The 19768-nt window shown below is 30.5% G+C and overlaps 3 protein-coding genes across 13 annotated transcripts; 2 read left to right on the forward strand and 1 right to left on the reverse strand.

Moving 5' to 3' along the window:
- The first annotated feature begins 102 nt into the window (after positions 1-102).
- On the forward strand, positions 103-7185 carry LOC105208017 (biotin--protein ligase). 5 transcript variants are annotated; one of them, XM_026130270.2, is made up of 17 exons: positions 103-245; positions 854-1084; positions 1652-1776; positions 1854-2021; positions 2167-2323; positions 2395-2463; positions 2547-2696; positions 2778-3015; positions 3131-3259; positions 3410-3739; positions 3975-4347; positions 4460-4642; positions 4852-4981; positions 5080-5240; positions 5350-5470; positions 5945-6158; positions 6260-6428. In XM_026130270.2, the coding sequence occupies exons 2-17, from the start codon at positions 934-936 to the stop codon at positions 6426-6428; spliced, it is 2868 nt and encodes a 955-aa protein (XP_025986055.1). In that variant the 5' UTR covers positions 103-245; positions 854-933. The 5 variants fall into 5 exon arrangements, 4 of the variants coding, with proteins under 4 accessions (XP_025986055.1, XP_039308249.1, XP_025986054.1 ...); XR_003268210.2 differs by having other exon boundaries at positions 108-345; positions 5350-5453; positions 6260-6940; XM_026130269.2 differs by having other exon boundaries at positions 111-345; positions 6260-7185.
- An 85-nt stretch (positions 7186-7270) lies between these two features.
- On the reverse strand, positions 7271-18831 carry LOC105207931 (H(+)/Cl(-) exchange transporter 3). 7 transcript variants are annotated; one of them, XM_039452318.1, is made up of 11 exons: positions 18695-18831; positions 15336-15448; positions 14831-15002; positions 10832-11181; positions 10556-10717; positions 10130-10417; positions 9720-9902; positions 9411-9625; positions 8407-8967; positions 7916-8293; positions 7271-7852 (listed from the first exon to the last, which is right to left on the reverse strand). In XM_039452318.1, the coding sequence occupies exons 2-11, from the start codon at positions 15432-15434 to the stop codon at positions 7762-7764; spliced, it is 2499 nt and encodes an 832-aa protein (XP_039308252.1). In that variant the 5' UTR covers positions 15435-15448; positions 18695-18831; the 3' UTR covers positions 7271-7761. The 7 variants fall into 7 exon arrangements, with proteins under 7 accessions (XP_039308252.1, XP_025986056.1, XP_039308251.1 ...); XM_026130271.2 differs by lacking the exon at positions 18695-18831 and adding an exon at positions 18127-18327; XM_039452317.1 differs by lacking the exon at positions 18695-18831 and adding an exon at positions 18026-18074 and having other exon boundaries at positions 10832-11175.
- On the forward strand, positions 18422-19712 carry LOC105207933 (proteasome assembly chaperone 2). Its single transcript, XM_011177620.3, has 2 exons — positions 18422-18873; positions 18937-19712. The coding sequence occupies exons 1-2, from the start codon at positions 18442-18444 to the stop codon at positions 19354-19356; spliced, it is 852 nt and encodes a 283-aa protein (XP_011175922.1). The 5' UTR covers positions 18422-18441; the 3' UTR covers positions 19357-19712.
- The last annotated feature ends 56 nt before the right edge of the window (positions 19713-19768 follow it).

A 19768-nucleotide genomic window follows, 5' to 3' on the forward strand; every position in this document is an offset into this window, starting at 1 on the left:
GAATCGAATCCATAATCGCTCTGCGATTGGTGATGAGATGTTAAGGACGATTTACAATGCGTCTCAAATTTCCCGTAAAGGCGATTTACAATGTCACAAATATTCCGCGACACCTAGATACACCTGTCTCACCTGTCACAACGCTTTGGTCATTGTTAGTGATTGTTAGCGATCTCTAGAGAAGGATTGAAATCCGTGGTTTTTAACTTGGCGGTGCGTTTTTGGCTGCTTTTAAGAATGTCGTGGTAATTATCGATATTTTCGAGTATGTAATACTCTCTTCTGCGCCCTACTTTAATCCTCCCCATTAGAACATTGGAAGTGAAACAAGGTGAAAAAGCGCTGGTGCGTATGAACATTTACCGGTTTAATTTTGCAATTACAATTTGTTTTGATAACACGTGTTTTAACGTGTTTGCCAAGTGGTGGTTTTACATGTCACTTGTCGACGCTTGCGTGTACGATTAAAAAAAAAAAAAAAGATATTTAACTATCGTCTGTATCACGCGTTTCCTCATTCATATAAAATCTTTTGTATGTAAGAAAAAATTATCCAAAAACCGTTCTAAAAATCTATGATAATAATGTTCTTTATATTATACTTTCTATTGAGATGCCATCACTTTGGAGATATAGAAATTTATGTTTAATATTATAAGTGTGTAGTTTCAAGCTTACTCGCAGACTGATTTTTATGTTTAGATTTTATGTTTAGATTGGAGATCACTTATTTTCCCTATTTACAATCTTATCTCAAGAAGTATATGTATTCATTGTGGGACAGTTTGAGATGAAACTTTCCTGAGTGTATTTACCATACATGTCTTTACATAGAAAGCATTTTATTTTTCAGATTTAAAGTTTGTGGCAAAAATTCCTATTTGAAAAGCAAAATAACAAATATTTACAATTATCAGCTATTTTTATGAAAAAATGCTGTTAACATTTCTTTATATGATAGCCACCATTATGCAAGCACGGAGGATATCATTTCTAAAGGTACATTTAAATGCTGTCTTTAAGGAATGCAAGAGACGCCCTTCTCTTACACTTAGGATTAAGGTGCCTCGACACACAAGTAAAGGTAATTTTCATATACACACGTATACCATATATTTTATTAAATATCTAAATATTTCTGTTCTATATATGTATAATATAAACAGTATTGTAATAGTAAAGAGAATTTTGTATTACCCAGAAAATTTATTTCATAGCTATGTTGTTACATACACTGTAAGATTTTTAACCTTGTTTTATATATTTTAATAACCTTTCGATTTCCATGCTAATTTACCAGACATAAATAAGTTTATTTTAAAAAATTTGCCATTTAGTAGCATGGTATTAAAAAATGTATTAAAACATATAATAACATTAACATTATATAATAACATTAACACTATATAATAACATTAATTAGAAACATTAATTAAATTAAATGATATTAATTAAATAATATTGATACAGTATAATATTGCTACAGAATTTTTAAAACTATAATAAATTATGAAACAATTATTACAGTTGTATTATGTATTTATGAGATACAAACAGTTTCTCTTAGAAATCAAAAGGTTAAAAAGAATAAATTAAATAAATTAAATATGCATTAAAGCATTTTATATATAAATCTTATAATGATTTTAAGATCGCAATGGATACGACAATGAAAAATTTTTGACTTCTTATTTATGTACTAACAAAAATCATGCAAAACTTGATGAATTATTGTGGTATCAAGACAATGCAAAAATGTATACTATATATCCTCAAGTATGTATAATACAGCAAATATATATTATATCACATTTGTAAAAGTGAAACAAAATTGACAACTTTTATTTTATTAGCAAAAAGTTGATTTATGTGACTGGTTGGCCTATCCAAAAAATTCATCGTTTCCTTTGTATACAAGTAAAAATTGCTGTCAGATTTCAAGCAAATCTGATAAATTGCATATACTTGTTGAAGTTGATCTTGAAACCTATGGATCTCGGGCCTCAACAAACTCTGCAAAAGTACAATGTTCAAATCTTTACTGATTTTTATTTTATTGTTGTACATTTTGCATGTATATTATTATGTAAGCCTTGTGCCTATACTATTTATTTATTTTTTAATAAGTCAGTTTATCATATTCTATTTATGCATATTATTTTACAGCTTGAGGATTATGGTCTAATCATGGCGTGGACACCATCAAGTAGAAATATGACCTTTATTTTAGAAACGGATTTAGAACATCTTACAAGCTTAATAACTGGGGTCATGCAAGGACAATATTGCATTAATAATGGCTTATTTTTAACACGTGTTCAATGTATATATTTTTCTTGCACTTTGAAATATCTCTAATAATTTATTTGCCTCATTTTGTTTCATTTTTTTCAGCTGTTTTAATGTCGGGAAAACCATGTACTTACAATGATAGTGGACTTCTGAGCCCACCGCCAGATAAAAGTAAATTATAATAATCTAATTCTTGTTCATATATAATAACATCTTTCAATGTATATAATAATTTGTATTTATACTTTTTAAAGCTGGTTTTTATGCATTATGTAATGCAATCCAAATAGTTTCCCAACAAAATAAGTCTAAAGATATTACTGGAGAATGTGATATACAGTCACAAGATAAGGATGTGAGCAGTGAAGCATTTACAGAAGAATCCCTAGCAGAGGTTACGAAAGGTATCCCTTTTCCTTCTAACATTATGCGTAATTGCTTGCAAAAAATTTTATACAATACATCTTTAATTTTATATATTTTAGATGCGAAGTCATCTAGTTCTGCACCAACGTGTAATTTGCCATTGAGTGAAGAGCGTATAGGAATAAAAGATCCATATAATTTAAAATCAATACCAAGCGATGTATTTTCTGCCGTTACTGATGGAGGACGAAAATCGGATTTAACCAACATTCATTTACCTGACGACTTAGAGAAAGAAGACAATATTAAAGAATCTACAAATATTGAAAGCAAGTCTACTAGAGAGTCTACTTCCAAGTAAGTACAACACATCTAAAGATAAAAAAGTGTACATGGCGAATATTTGATGATTTTTATATTCATATCATGTATGAACCAAGATGAATTTTTATAAATCATTATTAATTTACAGAAATTCGGAAGAAGGGAAGAAAAACCCCAGTAAGATAATTAAACCACCAAATGTACTCATCTGTGCAGATAGTGTAGGCACGACCGACAGTTTACATAATTTATTATTAAAAGTGCTGGAGCAAGATAGGTATATTATACCAAATTTTATATTAAATCTACAAGTTTTAATAAGTTTTTAAAACATAACAAGTTTTGACAATTTGTTTCTGCAAATAATTAGATATCTGTTTCAACAGTTATTAATTACAAATAAATAATAATAATTTATCTTTCACAGATATGTCATCCATGTATTGTCTAAAGGGGATTATGATACTTATAAAATGTGGGTAGATGAGGTTTCTTTAGTTGTTCTTTGCGGTAATGTTGGTGCGGAGTTTGCTGCTCAGCTTGTAGAGTACATTATACAGGGAGGTAAACTCCTAGCGTTATGTTCCGACATGCTGCACATTTTGCTGCCATCATTTAAGACTGCAGAAGTACGTGAAAATGAACTCGTTCATTTTTCATATGGTAAATGGAAACGAGTGCGTATGATGCATCATATTTTTTGCTATCATGCATCTCCCATACGAACTCGTTTTTCTCAAGATCAAGAAGACACAAGGTAATATTTTCTCTATAAAATAACATAAAATTATAAGTTACATATTGTGATTTTATATACATTTCCTAAACAATTATAAAATATGCGATTACGAAATATATAAATCGTATATAAACCAACATTTGCTATTTATATTGCAAAATAGAAAACTATTAAAATAATTTGATTTAATATTAAATGAAAATAAACGTGAAAAAAATATCGGAACTATTTATTCAAGATGTTACTTTTGTAGAATGTCTGCACTGGATCCTCCGACGTCAATTAACGTTAAGGATAAAAGAGGAAAATTACATTCGTTTGATGTGGAAGTATTGGGCAGAGAAGAAACGTGGCAGAGTCCAAGCATATTGCTCGCAACTTTGCCTAGTAGTCATGGTAAAGTGGTGTTCTCTCAAATCCATTTGGAGATAGATCCAATGCAATTTGTATATGAGGGGGACAAATTTGACGTGTTGAAAAAGAGTAACATTGCACGTTTGGAAATAATCAGCGATCTACTGAGCACACACTTGGGACTAGATACAAATCGTGATACAAGTCATTATTTAGATACAAATCCAATATCTGTGCAATATACTCCAGGTTATTTTTTAGGCAAATTTGAGGTATGTAAATGTACTTAAGAATTAACAATCTCATTAACAATAATGATCTTAATTGTACAATTAGCAATTAAATGCAATTTGTTGTTAATTATATATCTGGTTACATTTGTAGATGAAGATGAAGATGCTTGAAAAATTGAACATTGACATGAAAAAGAAAAACACATTAAAATTGTCAGAAATGGAAATTGAATTTTGCGCAAACAATGAAGATGCGCATGTACCATCTATTAATTTTTTCCCTATTATGATGCATATGTGTCCGCCTAATTTTTCAACCGTAGATTATTTTGAGGTAAATTTCTCTTATACAACTGGATCATTAATTAATAATATGCTACTTACGTACAATTATTGCTAATAATGCTAATAGTATATTAGTGTGCTATTAGTAGTGATGTACATACTTACAAACTCAATGCATTATATAATTTTGACAAATATAGTTAAATATATTTAAAAAGAAAAATGATTTTTATCACTAAATTCAAAATTTATTTTCAGAATCTCTACACAAAGGAATTAGGTCGTTTAGTAATATACACGGATGTCTTAACATCATCTATGAAAGCAATTGATACCAAATTAGAGCATGGACTGGCAGTTATTGCACGACAACAAACACACGGAAGAGGTAAAATTTATATAATTTTATTGTATTACGAGATATTTATAACGGTTATTTTTTCATTTTTATTATATGCAGAAATGGTATGATTGCGTTGTTTTCAGGGCGACATAATAATAAATGGCTAAGTCCCCAGGGTTGCGCCATGTTTACTTTACAAGTACATATTTCTTTAATGTCAAGTCTCAGTCATAATGTCTCACTTCTTCAACATGCTATTGCTGTAGCACTTGTGTCAGCTGTAAGATCTATTAAAGGATACGAGGTATTTTTATATTTTTCTATTACAAATTATAATTTTAATTTCTATCAAAATTTTGAATATAAGATTAAATATTAATAAAAATTAATAGCTAATAATTAATATATTATAGGATATTGATCTTAGAATAAAATGGCCTAATGACATATATGTTGGTAATTCAATCAAGATTGGTGGTATATATGTTTCTACACTGGTGGCAGATGCTGGAGCAATGTACGTTTGCAATATCGGTGTGTAATACAATCACAAAAAAATAAAATATCTTAATATAAATTATTTTATGTATTACATATATATATATATATATATATATATATATATATATATATATATATATATATATCATCACATTTACGTATTCACGACGGACACAATTTTTGGTTAACCATTTCTTGTGAACGCCATGACCTATCATGTCGGCCATGAATTATTATTCGTTGGAGACATGTGCGTTATGAGTCAGGTAATCACTGGGAGTCACATTCATAAATCATAATGCGCACAGGTAACATGCATATTTTTCATTGAAATGTTATTGCGCCTTGTATAGAAAGTAATTGATAATAGTTTAGGAAAAGATAACGGTGACTCACATGGAATATGCATCGTGAATGTGTTATATTTTATATAATATAATAAAATTATATATGTATACATTTTATGAATAATTTGACATTTAAAACAAAAGTGAATATATATTTCAGGTGCTGGTATAAATCTTTCCAATAGTAAACCCACGACTTGCATTAATGATGTGATTCTGCAATATAATCAAAAAAACAGTACAAAGTTGGAAACGTTCTCTTATGAAAAGTACTTCGCATTGGTATTCAATGAAATGGAAAGTTTATTGGATACTCTACAGAGCGGCAACACAGAGCACTTCTACAAACTCTATTACAAATATTGGTTGCACACGTAAATAGTATTTTAAATAATATTGCACTTCATTACTGTTCATATGATGATATTTTTACAGTATTCCCTCACACTGACATACATATACATATTTGTTTTAGGAATGCAAATGTTGTGGTAACAAGCATAGATGGAAAAAAAGAACAAGTTAAGATTCTGGGTATCGATGAATACGGATATTTGTTGGTGCAAGGAACAAAGGGCATGTTTTCTGTACATTCAGATGGAAATAGTTACGATATGTTCAAGGGGCTAATAGTACCAAAATAAAGAATTATATATTCATTGTTGGGAATTATATCTACATGTTAAAATATGAATAATAAATATGTCTACATATAACGTACAATTTTGTATGTTTACGTATCATATATTACATAATACATATATTGTACATATGTATATATAGATATAATATAAAGTTTCCTATATGTATGTATGTATATATATAAGTGTATGTACATATTCATGAACTTCATATTATATATGTATATACGAGAGTGTGCGTGTGTGTATATATGTAATATACAATACAAAATTATATACACATTTATATATTATATTTATATTTGTTCATTGCGTGTTAAGAAATACACTTGTTATGTTTGGAGATTTTTAGAGAAATATTTTTTTATTTTACATATAATTTGATTATTTCATGTTCGATGCTCTATATATGCTTTGTACGCGTATTTTCTACATACGCAAAATGGAGTAATTGTACTGCATATGTAAAAAAAATATTGTGATATTTTAATTAAATAATTTTTAATTTGCATTAAGTAATGGCTATTGAAATTATTTTCGAATGATATGAATATATATGTATATGTTATCTATTTCAAAAAATTTTTCTGGAATAACAGATTTTTGTGTTTTGGCTAACATACATTAATGTATAAAGGCATTTGATTAACAGTGATGTTTCGTGAATGACAGAGACAAAGTAAATACGTAAAAGTTAATTTATAAAAAATGTATTAAGATAAAATGATAGCAAATAAATAAAATCAGAATCATGAAATCAATATACGGGATAAAAATACATTTAGGATGTGATAAGATACATATTGTTAAACAATATATACCTATCATTAACTTAATATAAGAAATATCATATATAACATATATTTATGCAATTACAATGCCATTCAAAAAGTTGTATATTATAACAATATTCACATCTCTATCAATAAAAAATCAAATTTACAATTTGTGATATAAATGATTTACTATGTACATTTTTTATAAATCATACGTAGCAAATTATACCACAAATTGTCGACCTGATTCATTATTAATTAAAAAATGTAACCTTGCAGTCGCAGTATGACCAGATATGGCAAAATGTTAAAGAAAAAGTTTTTTCCTATTTCATTCAAATAAAGATAAATATACAAATTTAATAATCTAAACCTATTGCACGCTTACTTCTATCTAGTTACATACATTGTTATAATAATTTAAGTGTGCAGATAGAGACTGACGGAGTAGATAAAATACATTTTAATTAAATTCATATAAATTATCTCTGTATATGTTTTTCATTTTATGCTAATGCATCAAATTCATAATCTCAGTTGGCTATTTGCAGCAGCAATGTTTAATTAAATAAAACAGAATTTGGATCCTCATTGTCGAGCTGCTTTACATGCCTTAGAACGTCTTTCTTTGTAATTACACCTAGTAGTCGTCTGCACGAGAAACATTTTGATTAGTTAAAATTTTATGTTAATATGAATGATTTATATACGTACCCATTATGTGTAACTAGAGTTTGACGCAATCCTAATTTTCGGAACATATCAACCACAGTTTCCATGGGAGTTTGATCTGTAATAGTGATAGGGGCCATATCCAATATCTTCTTTAACTTCAATGGCGGAGGCGAATGACTTTGGATATTGTTTCCATTGGTAAAGATAACTAACGATTGCCTGCTAATATCTTCGATCATTCTCTTGGCATTAGCAATGGCAAGATTGAGGTCCCGTCGTAAAACAAAACCAACGAGATACTGAGATTCCTTAGAAACTATTACGGGAAAGCCATTATGCTCGGTTTCTTTCAATAAGTTTTCTACATCTTCAACCGTCATCGAATCTTGAGTTAAAACGTGAAGAGCTTCGTTTCGCCTAAAAGTTTACGAGAATGTATATACACGTATATACACAATCTTAAGATATATAAGGACATATATATATATATACATATACACATATATACACACACGTATCATTTTTCTTACTTGGGCTGCATGACGTCCGCTGCCAGAGTTGTATGTTGAAACTCATCCTTGCTATCCAGAAATGGATAGCCATTTAAACCGATATGAGCATCGTAGATGCCTTGTTTTCCGAGAGCATCACCAACCCATTTACTCGCCATAGCTGCAGCCATTAAAGGTACGATATACCGCACACCGCCTGTTAATTCAAACATAATGACGACCAAAGAGACCGTCATTCTGGTTACACCCCCGAGAACAGCGGCAGCCCCGACCATTGCATACAGTCCAGGTGTTATACAGTCAACACCCATGGAACATTCTTCGCTGAACATCCATATATGAGGATAATTGTAAGCAAGCTGCTCCATTCCTATTCCCACGATACGACCCATTATTGCCCCCAGACAAAGAGAAGGGATAAACAAACCGCACGGAACCTTCATGCCGAATGTGAATATTGTCATGATTAGTTTTAATATTAGCGCCAATACGAGAAGCCATATAGCATTGTAGACTCCTGGACCGGCCGCGGCGATTTCAATTGCAGATTTTACAGCAGTGAAGTTTCTGTTGTAATCACTGTTGAGCAAAGAATTTTTCGAATAAAATACAGCCTATAATACATATCAGTTTTACATAATAAAGATTAATTACAATCTATACACACACACACACACACACACACACACACACACACACAAAGTAATTCAGAACGACCCATGTGTTCCTGTAAAGACGTGTTCTTAGATAAATTCTGAGACGATTTTTCCTATACAAAAATTTTGTCCGATGCTTACTTTTTGAATTATAAGAGAATAAAATTAGCGAATTACGGGCCGTGTAGACATGGTAGACAAAGGCGGCGCAAATCGCCGTCCGATGCGGGCGCTTTCGCGAGTAAAGGTCGTTCTGAATCATCCTGTGTGTGTATATATATGTATATATATATGCATATATATATATATATATATATATGCATATACATATATAATACATAACTAAATCTTTTCATATTTACTAACCATAACATATCCGCGTTCGATACTCCACATTGGCTAAACAACAAGTAAATAAGTTGACTGGTGTTCATCCTTGTGTATGGATTAGGATACCCAATGACTGCTGTTACTACTGTTACAATTAACACTTCAGTAACGGGATACTGTCCCAATTTGGAAGTTTTGCGATATCGGCACCAAAATAAATTTGCTTTGATAAATAACGTTGCTATTACTCCCTATTAAAATTTTGCATTTATAAATATCTATTTTTGACAAATTTAATAATGTTAGAGTATAATGACAAATTTAATAAATGATAATATTACATACTCCAATTATGCCGAGCATGACGAAAGGAATCAGTTCAAAGAATATCCAAGGTTTATTATATTCTACATAAAACAATACTGAGTGTTCATTTCCAAATGGATTTATGGAACGTAGTACAAAAGCGGCTATCAAAGCACAGAAGAACGATCGCCATAAAGTTTTTAATGGAAAATAATAGCTGACCTGAAACAAACATACAATAATTTCTATAAAATAATTTCGAAATATAAGTATTATATTTATCAAATTTTTTCTCATTTTATAAATTCTAAATTTATTTGAAATATTGATACATAAAAAATTACTCTATATATTTTGCTAAGACAATATTCTTAGTCTTGACAAAATATTAAAACAGCTTTTTGAATAACATTACAAAATAACATTGTTATTTATTCTCGAAATAATACCTCTTCTAAGCTAAATAAAACACCACCAATCGGGGCTCCAAAAGCGACGGACACTCCTGCCGCGGCTGCGGCAGATAAAATTTCTCTCTTCTTCGCTTCATTCCTACCATACTTTGGAAATAGATATGAAAATATATTTCCTATACAGCATGCAATATGCACCATGGGACCCTCCTTTCCCAAACTTAAACCCGCCGATACGGAAAGAATGAGACCTACTGATTTAATAATCAGTGTCCATTTACCAAGATATCCGCGGATAATAAAGCCACTCAAAATTGTTTTTATCTGAAAAAAATATATATGTAAGAACATATAAATAAATATGTAATGCAAAAATCGTAAACACATTATTAGATTATTAAGCTATATTATCGGATTATATACTGATAACAGTTTTGAGAAAATAAAATTTGATAAATATACCTCAGGTATTCCAGAGCCACAAGCATAAGGAGCAAACATTCGCACTAGAGATGCAGAAAGTGCTGCAAACAGAAGCGCCCATGCTGTATAAAATAAATACGATATTGTATAGGGTCCTGCACCCTCTTTCGACTGACTGAATACTTCGGGCCATGTCCGCCACTACAAAAGAAATATTATATCTATTAATTAGAGTGGAAGAAATTTATTGAACAGCATGTAGCTTTCGAAACTGTAATAAATTATGGCAAAAATTGAAGAAAACTGTATATTTACCTGTGAACAATTTCCGCCATCAAATGTAGTCTCGTTATAGCTCCAACAACATTGTTCTTTATTTAGCCAGAAAGCTTGTGGACAGATACCAAATTTGAGATCTGTCATCCAGGAAGCGCCAATATCTATAACACCCGCCGCTACTCCCGTGAAAAGCCCGACTAGTAAAACGCACAGCCATCCCGACCATGCGTCGTGAGCTCCCTTTATTAAACCCCAAATAGAATCATGCTTCTTCTTTACGATATAACGATGTCGCATTCGATCTCGCGCGATATCCCGTTGCCAATCGATAGTATGAAAGTCATCGTACTGCCCGATGCCAGGTATGTCATCGGAGTCAACTGAAACTAATAAACATTTTAAAAATTTCATAATAACAATAACATATTTCGTAATGGTATATAATTTTTGGAAGTTATACTGTTTAATATCATTATTTTTGTATTACGTATAAAAAAATTTAATAATTGTATAAACACTATAATTCAAAAAATTATGTGTATGTAATAGACCAGCAAGTATTTTTCTTAATAATAATATTCTTTCTTTTTTTCTATCAATTTTCAATTTATTTACAAAATTTAATGTAATTATAATAGTTGATGTAAGATTTAAAGTAAAAAAAAAAAAAAAAAAAAATTCATTTTAGTTGTTTAGTATTTATTTTCTTTAATGTCTATTTTACTTATATGTCTATTGTAACGTCCAGCATAATTCTTTATAGCCCCTCTTTTCATTTTCTTTTTTTTTATACCGTATATCGCGTATACATTTGTATTACGAGCTAGTGCACAAGTTACTGATTGATAACTGCGTTTAACGCGTGAGAAAGCAAACGGCGAGTATCGAGTATCTTTTACAGAATACTTCTGGTGTTAAATTTTCGAACGTTAAAAGTAACAAAGAGAAGGCACTCTTATTACTCTCTGCTGACTGCCAGTCGCAACAATCATAATAGAGTTCCAAGAAGCACGTCTCTGGTGATCAGATCTCTCCGTGAGAGATTTTGGCTTGCCGTTTGCCTTCGCACGCATATTAGTTACTAAAAAAAAAAAATATTTGTTAAATTTAAAAAATAATTTCTAGATTTTCTTCTTATTTTAAAGACTAAAGAAAATGAAAAAAAAAAGGAAAAAATTTTTTAGAAACTCGGCACGAGTCTATTTAACAATTTTAGATTTAACTTTTTCTTTAGATTTAAATAAATTTTAGAATTAACTTCTTCGATGACGTCTCTTCGTTACTTTCTATTTAGATTTAAACGTTGGGGAAATTTACCATTATATTATAATCAATTCTACGATTTATACTGTTCTTATCGTGCTGACATTATTCAATTTTTGGATCTTGTTCTCTAAAAAGCCGTTATTACCTTATCAAGTTAATTATTACACCAATTTCCGACTCTGTCAGTCGCGACTTTTAATTTATATATTTTGCTCATTTCTCTTTCGAATCTTTCTGCGTGCGTTAATTATTAAAACGCATTACTATTTGCGTTAATTATTAAGCTGCGTTATTATTGCGTTAGTTAAAAGAACGAAGAAAGACTTCCCAGGCATCGGAGTGTGATAAGCTGTGCGCAGAACGCCGCACGGCCGCGCCGTGGCACGTCTTCAGGTTTCACGTGCGCGGCGAAGGAATACAACGCCCTACGCCCAAGAGTGCGCGTACCTTTTCTTTCTTCATTTATTCATTGTCCGTAGTTCATTGAGTCCGGTTGTCAGTGACATCTTAAAATGTTAACGTGTTTATTTTCTTAATTCGAATTTGCTCGTTCTTGTCCAACAAGTTTTCAAGTTTTGTTATACACTTTTCCTTTCTTTATTTCGCTATAAACTTTCCGCGATATTCGGCCGTGCCGCGCATTACTTTTACTGTCAATTTTAATATCAGAATAAATGATAAAATCAGTGAACCGCGAGGAAAAATCTGGTCCGATCACTCTGACGACTCTAACCAGCGGAGGCCGTTCTATCCTTCACACAGGAAATCTTCCTTCTTTCTACCCAACAATAATTTCAACAAGCTGGACGTAACACTACACACATTATACTTGATTCTGTTAAAAAACAAATTTCAGTATTAAACACATATATGGAGTGGAAACACATAAATACTTACCACTTTTTCATTTTGTAATAAATTATGGAATATGTGTTAAAAAGTGAAAAAAATCTTTAAAATATTGAATAAATCTTTAAAAATATCTCCATTAAAAATATTTTATTAAAAAGTTATTATTTTAATCATAGTGATATAATAATTAAAAAGCACTCACAAATACATGTACATTATTATATTCTGCTGAAGGGACTAAACGATTGTAATAAATTTGTATGCATTAAAACTTCATAACATGTTAATACTCTATCAATTTAAAAAAATTTTAATCAAATATAAACAGATTCACAATCAATATTTCTTTATCACAACTATACTGTATATCTAAAGAGTTATCTTTTTGTTAATTAAATTAACATTAAATTGGCAATTAGTCGTATCAACTTACACCTGTGCACATGCCATTCACATGCCATTATAACATGCCGCAAGTATAAATAAAATTTGTCTCGATTGTTTAACCGGTACTTCGAATCAGATGAGTGGATCAACAGATAAGACGGATCGACAGATCGATAGACGTCCTTCAAGTTTCTTCAGCAGGAAGAGATAACATACGATCGTCACAAAACATTAGGATATACGTAGTATATATAATGTGTATATACGTCCATGTATATTGCATATGCATTGCATATATATACAGGGTATATGTAATTTATGTGCAAATGTTACCACAAGAATGTACTATTGCACATCCTATGTATGTACACATGTATAGGAGAGACCAGGACAATTCAGAAGACTTTTTTTTCTTTTGCGTTTCCTGAGTCCTATATTCATTAAAAAAAAAGTTGGACGGTTTGAAAAGTTAAACCTTCCCCTTCACAATGTCATTATAGATAAAACACGGAAATGTTTTTGCTTTAAAGTACATATAAAAATGTCGATCAATGCCAAATAATTCAAATAACTCCGAGCTCGGGGTAATTCAAAGCTAGTCCAAAAATATTCTGAAATTTATGTTTTAAGATGAAAAAAATGTAAAAAAGCTATTGTTAAGACTTGGTTTTGTTCAGAAAAGAATATATAGTATTACGAAGAAATGTTACATACAATAAAAAAATACAAAAGCACAATAAAGAATTTTATTGCTTTAGCAATAAAAGAATTTTATTTCTTTTCGAAGCAAGTCAGGGACTATTCGTATTTCGTGTAATTACATCTATTAAGTATTAAATTGTCAAAAGAAAAAAATCGTCCAAACGACGATTCGACATTTGGTGTTTCGAATAGCCCAGACATCAACTGTGCGCATTATTGCGTATAATCGACAAAAAATAGACATCACACAGCAAAAAGTAAACACGAAATGTTTCAAATACATTCAACTAGACACGATACATTCAAAGTTTTCAAAAAGAATCTTATTTATTTTACTTAAATAGCCAGAAGAAATGCTGGCTATCAGAAATTACTTTGACTGTCGCAAAACACATTTTTCACTATTACAACTTCAATATGATGCTGTTGCCAACAAAACTTTGTTAGCAACATCGTTATATTAGGACGTGTTTACAATATTTAAAGTAAATTTTTAATATGTACCCATAAAAAGATATTTCCATTTTTCGAATTACCCCGTCTGCCGAATTGCCCCGATCTCCCCTATACATATTATATACCATAATGTATATTCAAATTATGTATATGAAATTTATGATATATTTCAAGTTAGGCTACAGGTTAGACCAATACATGTAAGATTACTAAATTTCATGAAAAAAGTTGCAAACAATTTTACGCCTATATAAAATTTCTTCTACATTTTTCTATAATGCTCGTATAAAATAAATCAAAGCTCTATTTAATGTTATTTGGAGTCGGACAATGCGTGCATATGAAATCAGTCATATAACTTGAATAACTTACTATGGGAAGATGCATCGTCGATGCGAACGCAATCAGATAATACATTATTATCCGAGTGAGACGTGTGATGATTGATATCCAGCATGTCGTCGTCGCTACTTAGATTTGTCTCGCGTCTTATAGTTCCGGTTCGTAGTCGTACATCTTCTGTAATGTCACCATACTTTATATTCTGAAAATATAAGATTTGTCAGCTGTATATCTGTAAATTCTGTCTTCATTGAGCAACATTATTATAAACTTCTGTAATTTAGCGACTGATGATTTTAATGACAAAATGGTATGTTAAACAAAGTTTATGATAACAAAAATGAAATATATGATTCTTTAAATATTATCCACAAATTTCAGTACATGCAATTATACATAAAATATTAATAAATGTAAACATGCAAAATTGTTAAGAAAATAAAGATCATGCATTTTATAAAAATTGATATAATTCTAAACGTAGCAGGCTATAATATACAAAGCAAGAAGATGCAGACTGAAATTAACATCATACCTTTGCATCGACAGAATGATATGTTGTAACGGCATTTGGATTTGAATGAAGAATTGCTGAGTTCAATGACGCTGTACCTTTCAGCGGAAACTTCTCCATGGCACCATGATAATCTAATTTTACACAAATAAAATATTATTCTGCCGTTTCGAAAAAAGGATAATAAAGATCCGTCATCGAGGCTCTATGTGGCAAAGAGAAATCGAGAGCTGCAATGCACGATACTGAATATTCTATTCGCGAGCATGTCATTAATATATGGCTCAACCGGCTTTGCTATAATCTTCTAAGTAGACGCTATATGGTAATTAGAATAACATATTCATGATACAACAGAATTACAGACACTCCATCCGTTACAGATGAGTGCGCGTGTAAATGCAAAAGTATTCTTATAGGGAATATTTTTAAAAATCCTATTTTTAGAAAATAGACATTATATATTTTTTTCCAGGATGATTATTGGTCATTAGTGTTCGCCACCGTATTATTATAAAAGTAAAATTTCAATATTGGAGATAGCAGAAATTTTTACAGATGTACACTCTCTACATAATTTGAAAAGTATATTACATATTAATTTTTTAACAGGTCTGACTTGAAGGTCTTGAAAGTGAATTTCAAATAATATTAATTTTAATATGCTAAAATAAAATTTTTAATAAAATGTATTTTATAAAACGTTTGTAAAATTTTGTTTTGCAGTATTTGTGTGTAAAATCTACAAAAGATAATTAATTTGTTTTTGTTTTTTAATAAATAAAAGTACCTTTTATGTTCACAAATATTTCCTTATTGTTTTTAAACTTGAGTGTATTATTACACAAATGTATGCACACTTAAATGTTTCTTTTTTTTGTTATGTAACTTTTTATCATGCTGTACACATTTTTATTATTCAAAGTTAACGTGCAAATAATAACATGAAATTTTGTTAATGTTTTAAATAAAATTTTCATATTAAAATATTTCTTCAATAAATAGATTGTTACTCTAGCAGTGTTCAGAAATATTAGAGATATCATTTTATAGTTGCTGTTTAATGTTAAACCGAGATAAAATGATATTTCTAATGATATCTCTAAAAAGTTTCTAAACGCATAAAAATTCTAAATTAGGAAAAATTTAAATAATGGAAAATTAAAAATATAAAATTTTATAACAAAATATTGTGTTTTTAAAACTAAATCAATTTTTCAAAATTATTTTTGGGCTTAGTTATATTATAAACTCTTTTCCTCAATATATAAACATACTATACATACATATATGTTTACTTTCTAAAAATGTTTTACAAAATATCTTTTGTATGAATACTTTTTGCACTCATTGTACAACACTATACAAGTATGTATATAGTAACAAATGTATTATGTAAACAAATGTGTCTTTCTCAACAATTATCTTTGTGATTTGCATCTTCTTGTTCCGAAAAGAAAAAGATTTGTTAACACATTGATCACATACACATCATGCCAAACTGACATTGTTAGACTGAAATCATTCCAGCAGCTTTTGTAACTTGTTACAATTTACTATTATTACATTGTTATTGCATAGCTTTTTTTAAAATTTATAATGGCCTTTCTATAATAAGTTAAAAAGGCATATTATTCAGAATAAGTCATATTAGATCTTTATGTTTATTTTGATCAGTTCTCTCAATAAAGAATCAAAAAGCAAACTTATATTGCTTTTTGATTGGTCAGTTTTAATGTAATCTAAATTTTAAGATGTAAGAAATGGAATTTGGTTATCTCCATGCAGTCACTGATTATTGACTTATTGTCTTATGACACACTACTGACTCACTTATAACTCACACCTGACTTATAGTCTGTTACTAATAGTTTATTGTAGAAAGAATTTTACAGATGATAAAAAAGCTGCGCAATGATAACGTAACAATATTAATCTTGTTATAACGAGTTACAGAATAGGCTTGCTGCTGGCCTATTCTGTAATACTTTTAGGGCTGTTCTTAAGCCCATTCTATAATAGCCATATACATAAAGCCATAAAGTTTTAACAAAAGAAATGAATGTTATTCATTTGCTTATATGCTTTTACAACCACACTTTAAAACTTTATGGCTTTATGTTACACCTATTGTAAAATAGGCTTTACAATAGCATAAACAGTGTGAATGATGTAAGATGCGGTTATATATCTACTTTTAGCAATGCAGATTATTTTTATCTTGGTTTAACTTCTTTTTTATCTTTTTCTAGTTCTAGAATAAGAAAAACCAAGATCAAAGTTAATTTGTGCTAATAGAAATAAATGTACAACTGTGTTTCATAACACTTTATGATCACTTACAACTATGTTTATGCTATTGTAGAATAGCTTTAGTCACGTTAACATTACAACGTCATTACACAGTTCTTTTATCATATATAATGTATCTATGCAATGACGTTACAATAATAACAAAACTGTCGTTAAGGAATTACAGAATAGATGATGCTGGAAACAATTTCAAAATGTTTCGAAACAAATATATAAAGACCCGCAAATAAATTAAAAATAGTACACAATGCACTTGGGGGGGAGAGGGGAGGGGACACCATATGACAGCTTTATCTTTCCCCATAAAGCGCGAACGTTACGAATTTCCTCTCGCGGATGAATCAAGCACGGATATGTTGACGCGGTCACATCCGAAAACTACATATTTTCACGCTTACTTCTAAGCTTCCTTCTCACATGATACGATTTCATCCCCCAGGCAAGATGAGGTTACCTTCACGACTTGTTTGAACGCGTATCTGAGTGCTCGTAAACTTACCATTTTTAAAGAAAAACGTCCTTGTGTTTTATCAATAAGTACTGATTACTATGCCATGTCCCAGATTAGATTATATCGGATTTCAATTTGACAGGACCACGATAATAAAAACTTCGTCTAATTGACACTTCACATTCACACAGTGGTACGGACCATCTCTTCGAAGCAAACAAAAAGTCACAAAAAGTATCAAGGAAGAGAAGTTCTGCGCAGGAGCCATTCGATGAGATTCAAGTGCAACACGAACAAACCTCTTGCTTATAATTGGTGCGTTCCGAAACTCATCAAAAATTGTGTCGATGCAAATGCATCAGCATGTGTGTATGCATTAATGTATTACCGGTTGAATATGTGACATGTCACTTTCGAGTAGTCTTGTATCTTAACCAGATTGAAATATTATTAAATGTGAAAATGATTAAACTAACGCAGGACATCGATCTGGAAAATTATACGCTCATTTTGCCGTCGGTGGCGGTCGGCAACGTCGGGCAGTTGGCTGTTGATTTGCTAATTTCAAATCTTAACCTTTCCAAGATCGGTCAAATTTTTAGCGCATCATTCATACCTGTTGTCGGCGCGAATGCCTATCACGAACATTCAAACGAACTTATCACGGCGATCGACATTTACGCAGGGACCAAGGAACGCATCGTCGTTATACAGATCCGTTCGCCGTATGTGGACGATCTTACAGAATTTTTCAGCGAACTGGCACAATTTGTCACCGAGAGAAAAATAGCTAAAGTAATATTTTACTCCACTGTTTCCGCGGTGTCGTAATTGTTATTATATGTGGTTTTTTTACAGGTAATAATTCTTGCGAGCAGTCACGATTACATAAAGAGGGAAGTCCAACCACAACATCTTAAATTAAGATATGTTGCGTCTGATGGTATACGTGCTAAAGTTGGCAAGCTGTTTGACGACCTTAACTGGATTCCGCATAAGCCGAGAGTCGTGTCCGAGGTGACCGGAGAGGAAAGATTGCAGATACCAGGAGGTGGATTTGCCAAGAGCCTTTTCAACTTTTTTTCCAACGCTGATATTTCTTGTGCTGTTTTGTTCAAATTTTGTTCTGAGGGCGATAATATAGAGGATGCGATAATACTAGTGCGCTACTTAAATCAATGGATATGTGTATTAGAAATAAGCGATAGTAATAATTTGAAATATCCGCCGTCTTGGAAACACTTATTTGGAAAGCCACCGGCACAGGATCTATATTGAATATATCTGGATAAATTTTATACTGTTCTGTTAATTTTAGAATAATAATATTTTTACTATACAAGCATCTGAATTTAACATATTACACATTTGCTACAACATTAAGATATGACTAAAAAAAAAACAAAAAAACAATAATGTTCATTTCTACTGTTGATTAACTTTGATTTTGGTTAAATTGCTCTTTACTTTTTTTTAATTCCTAGAATGAGAAAAAGATGAAGAGTAACAATAATTAATATAAGATAGTGATATATGAATATCTTGAGATATATATGTACAAATTAAAATCAAGGAAAAACCAACAAATGGCTGAGATAATATTTTCTTAGTATATTAAATGTTTTGCAGTATTCTGTTAGACTATTCATTTGCCTTCTTTTTATCTTGATAAAAAGTAAATTAACATAAG

Source organism: Solenopsis invicta, chromosome 8 (assembly GCF_016802725.1).
Source record: "Solenopsis invicta isolate M01_SB chromosome 8, UNIL_Sinv_3.0, whole genome shotgun sequence".
NCBI lineage: Eukaryota > Metazoa > Arthropoda > Insecta > Hymenoptera > Formicidae > Solenopsis > Solenopsis invicta.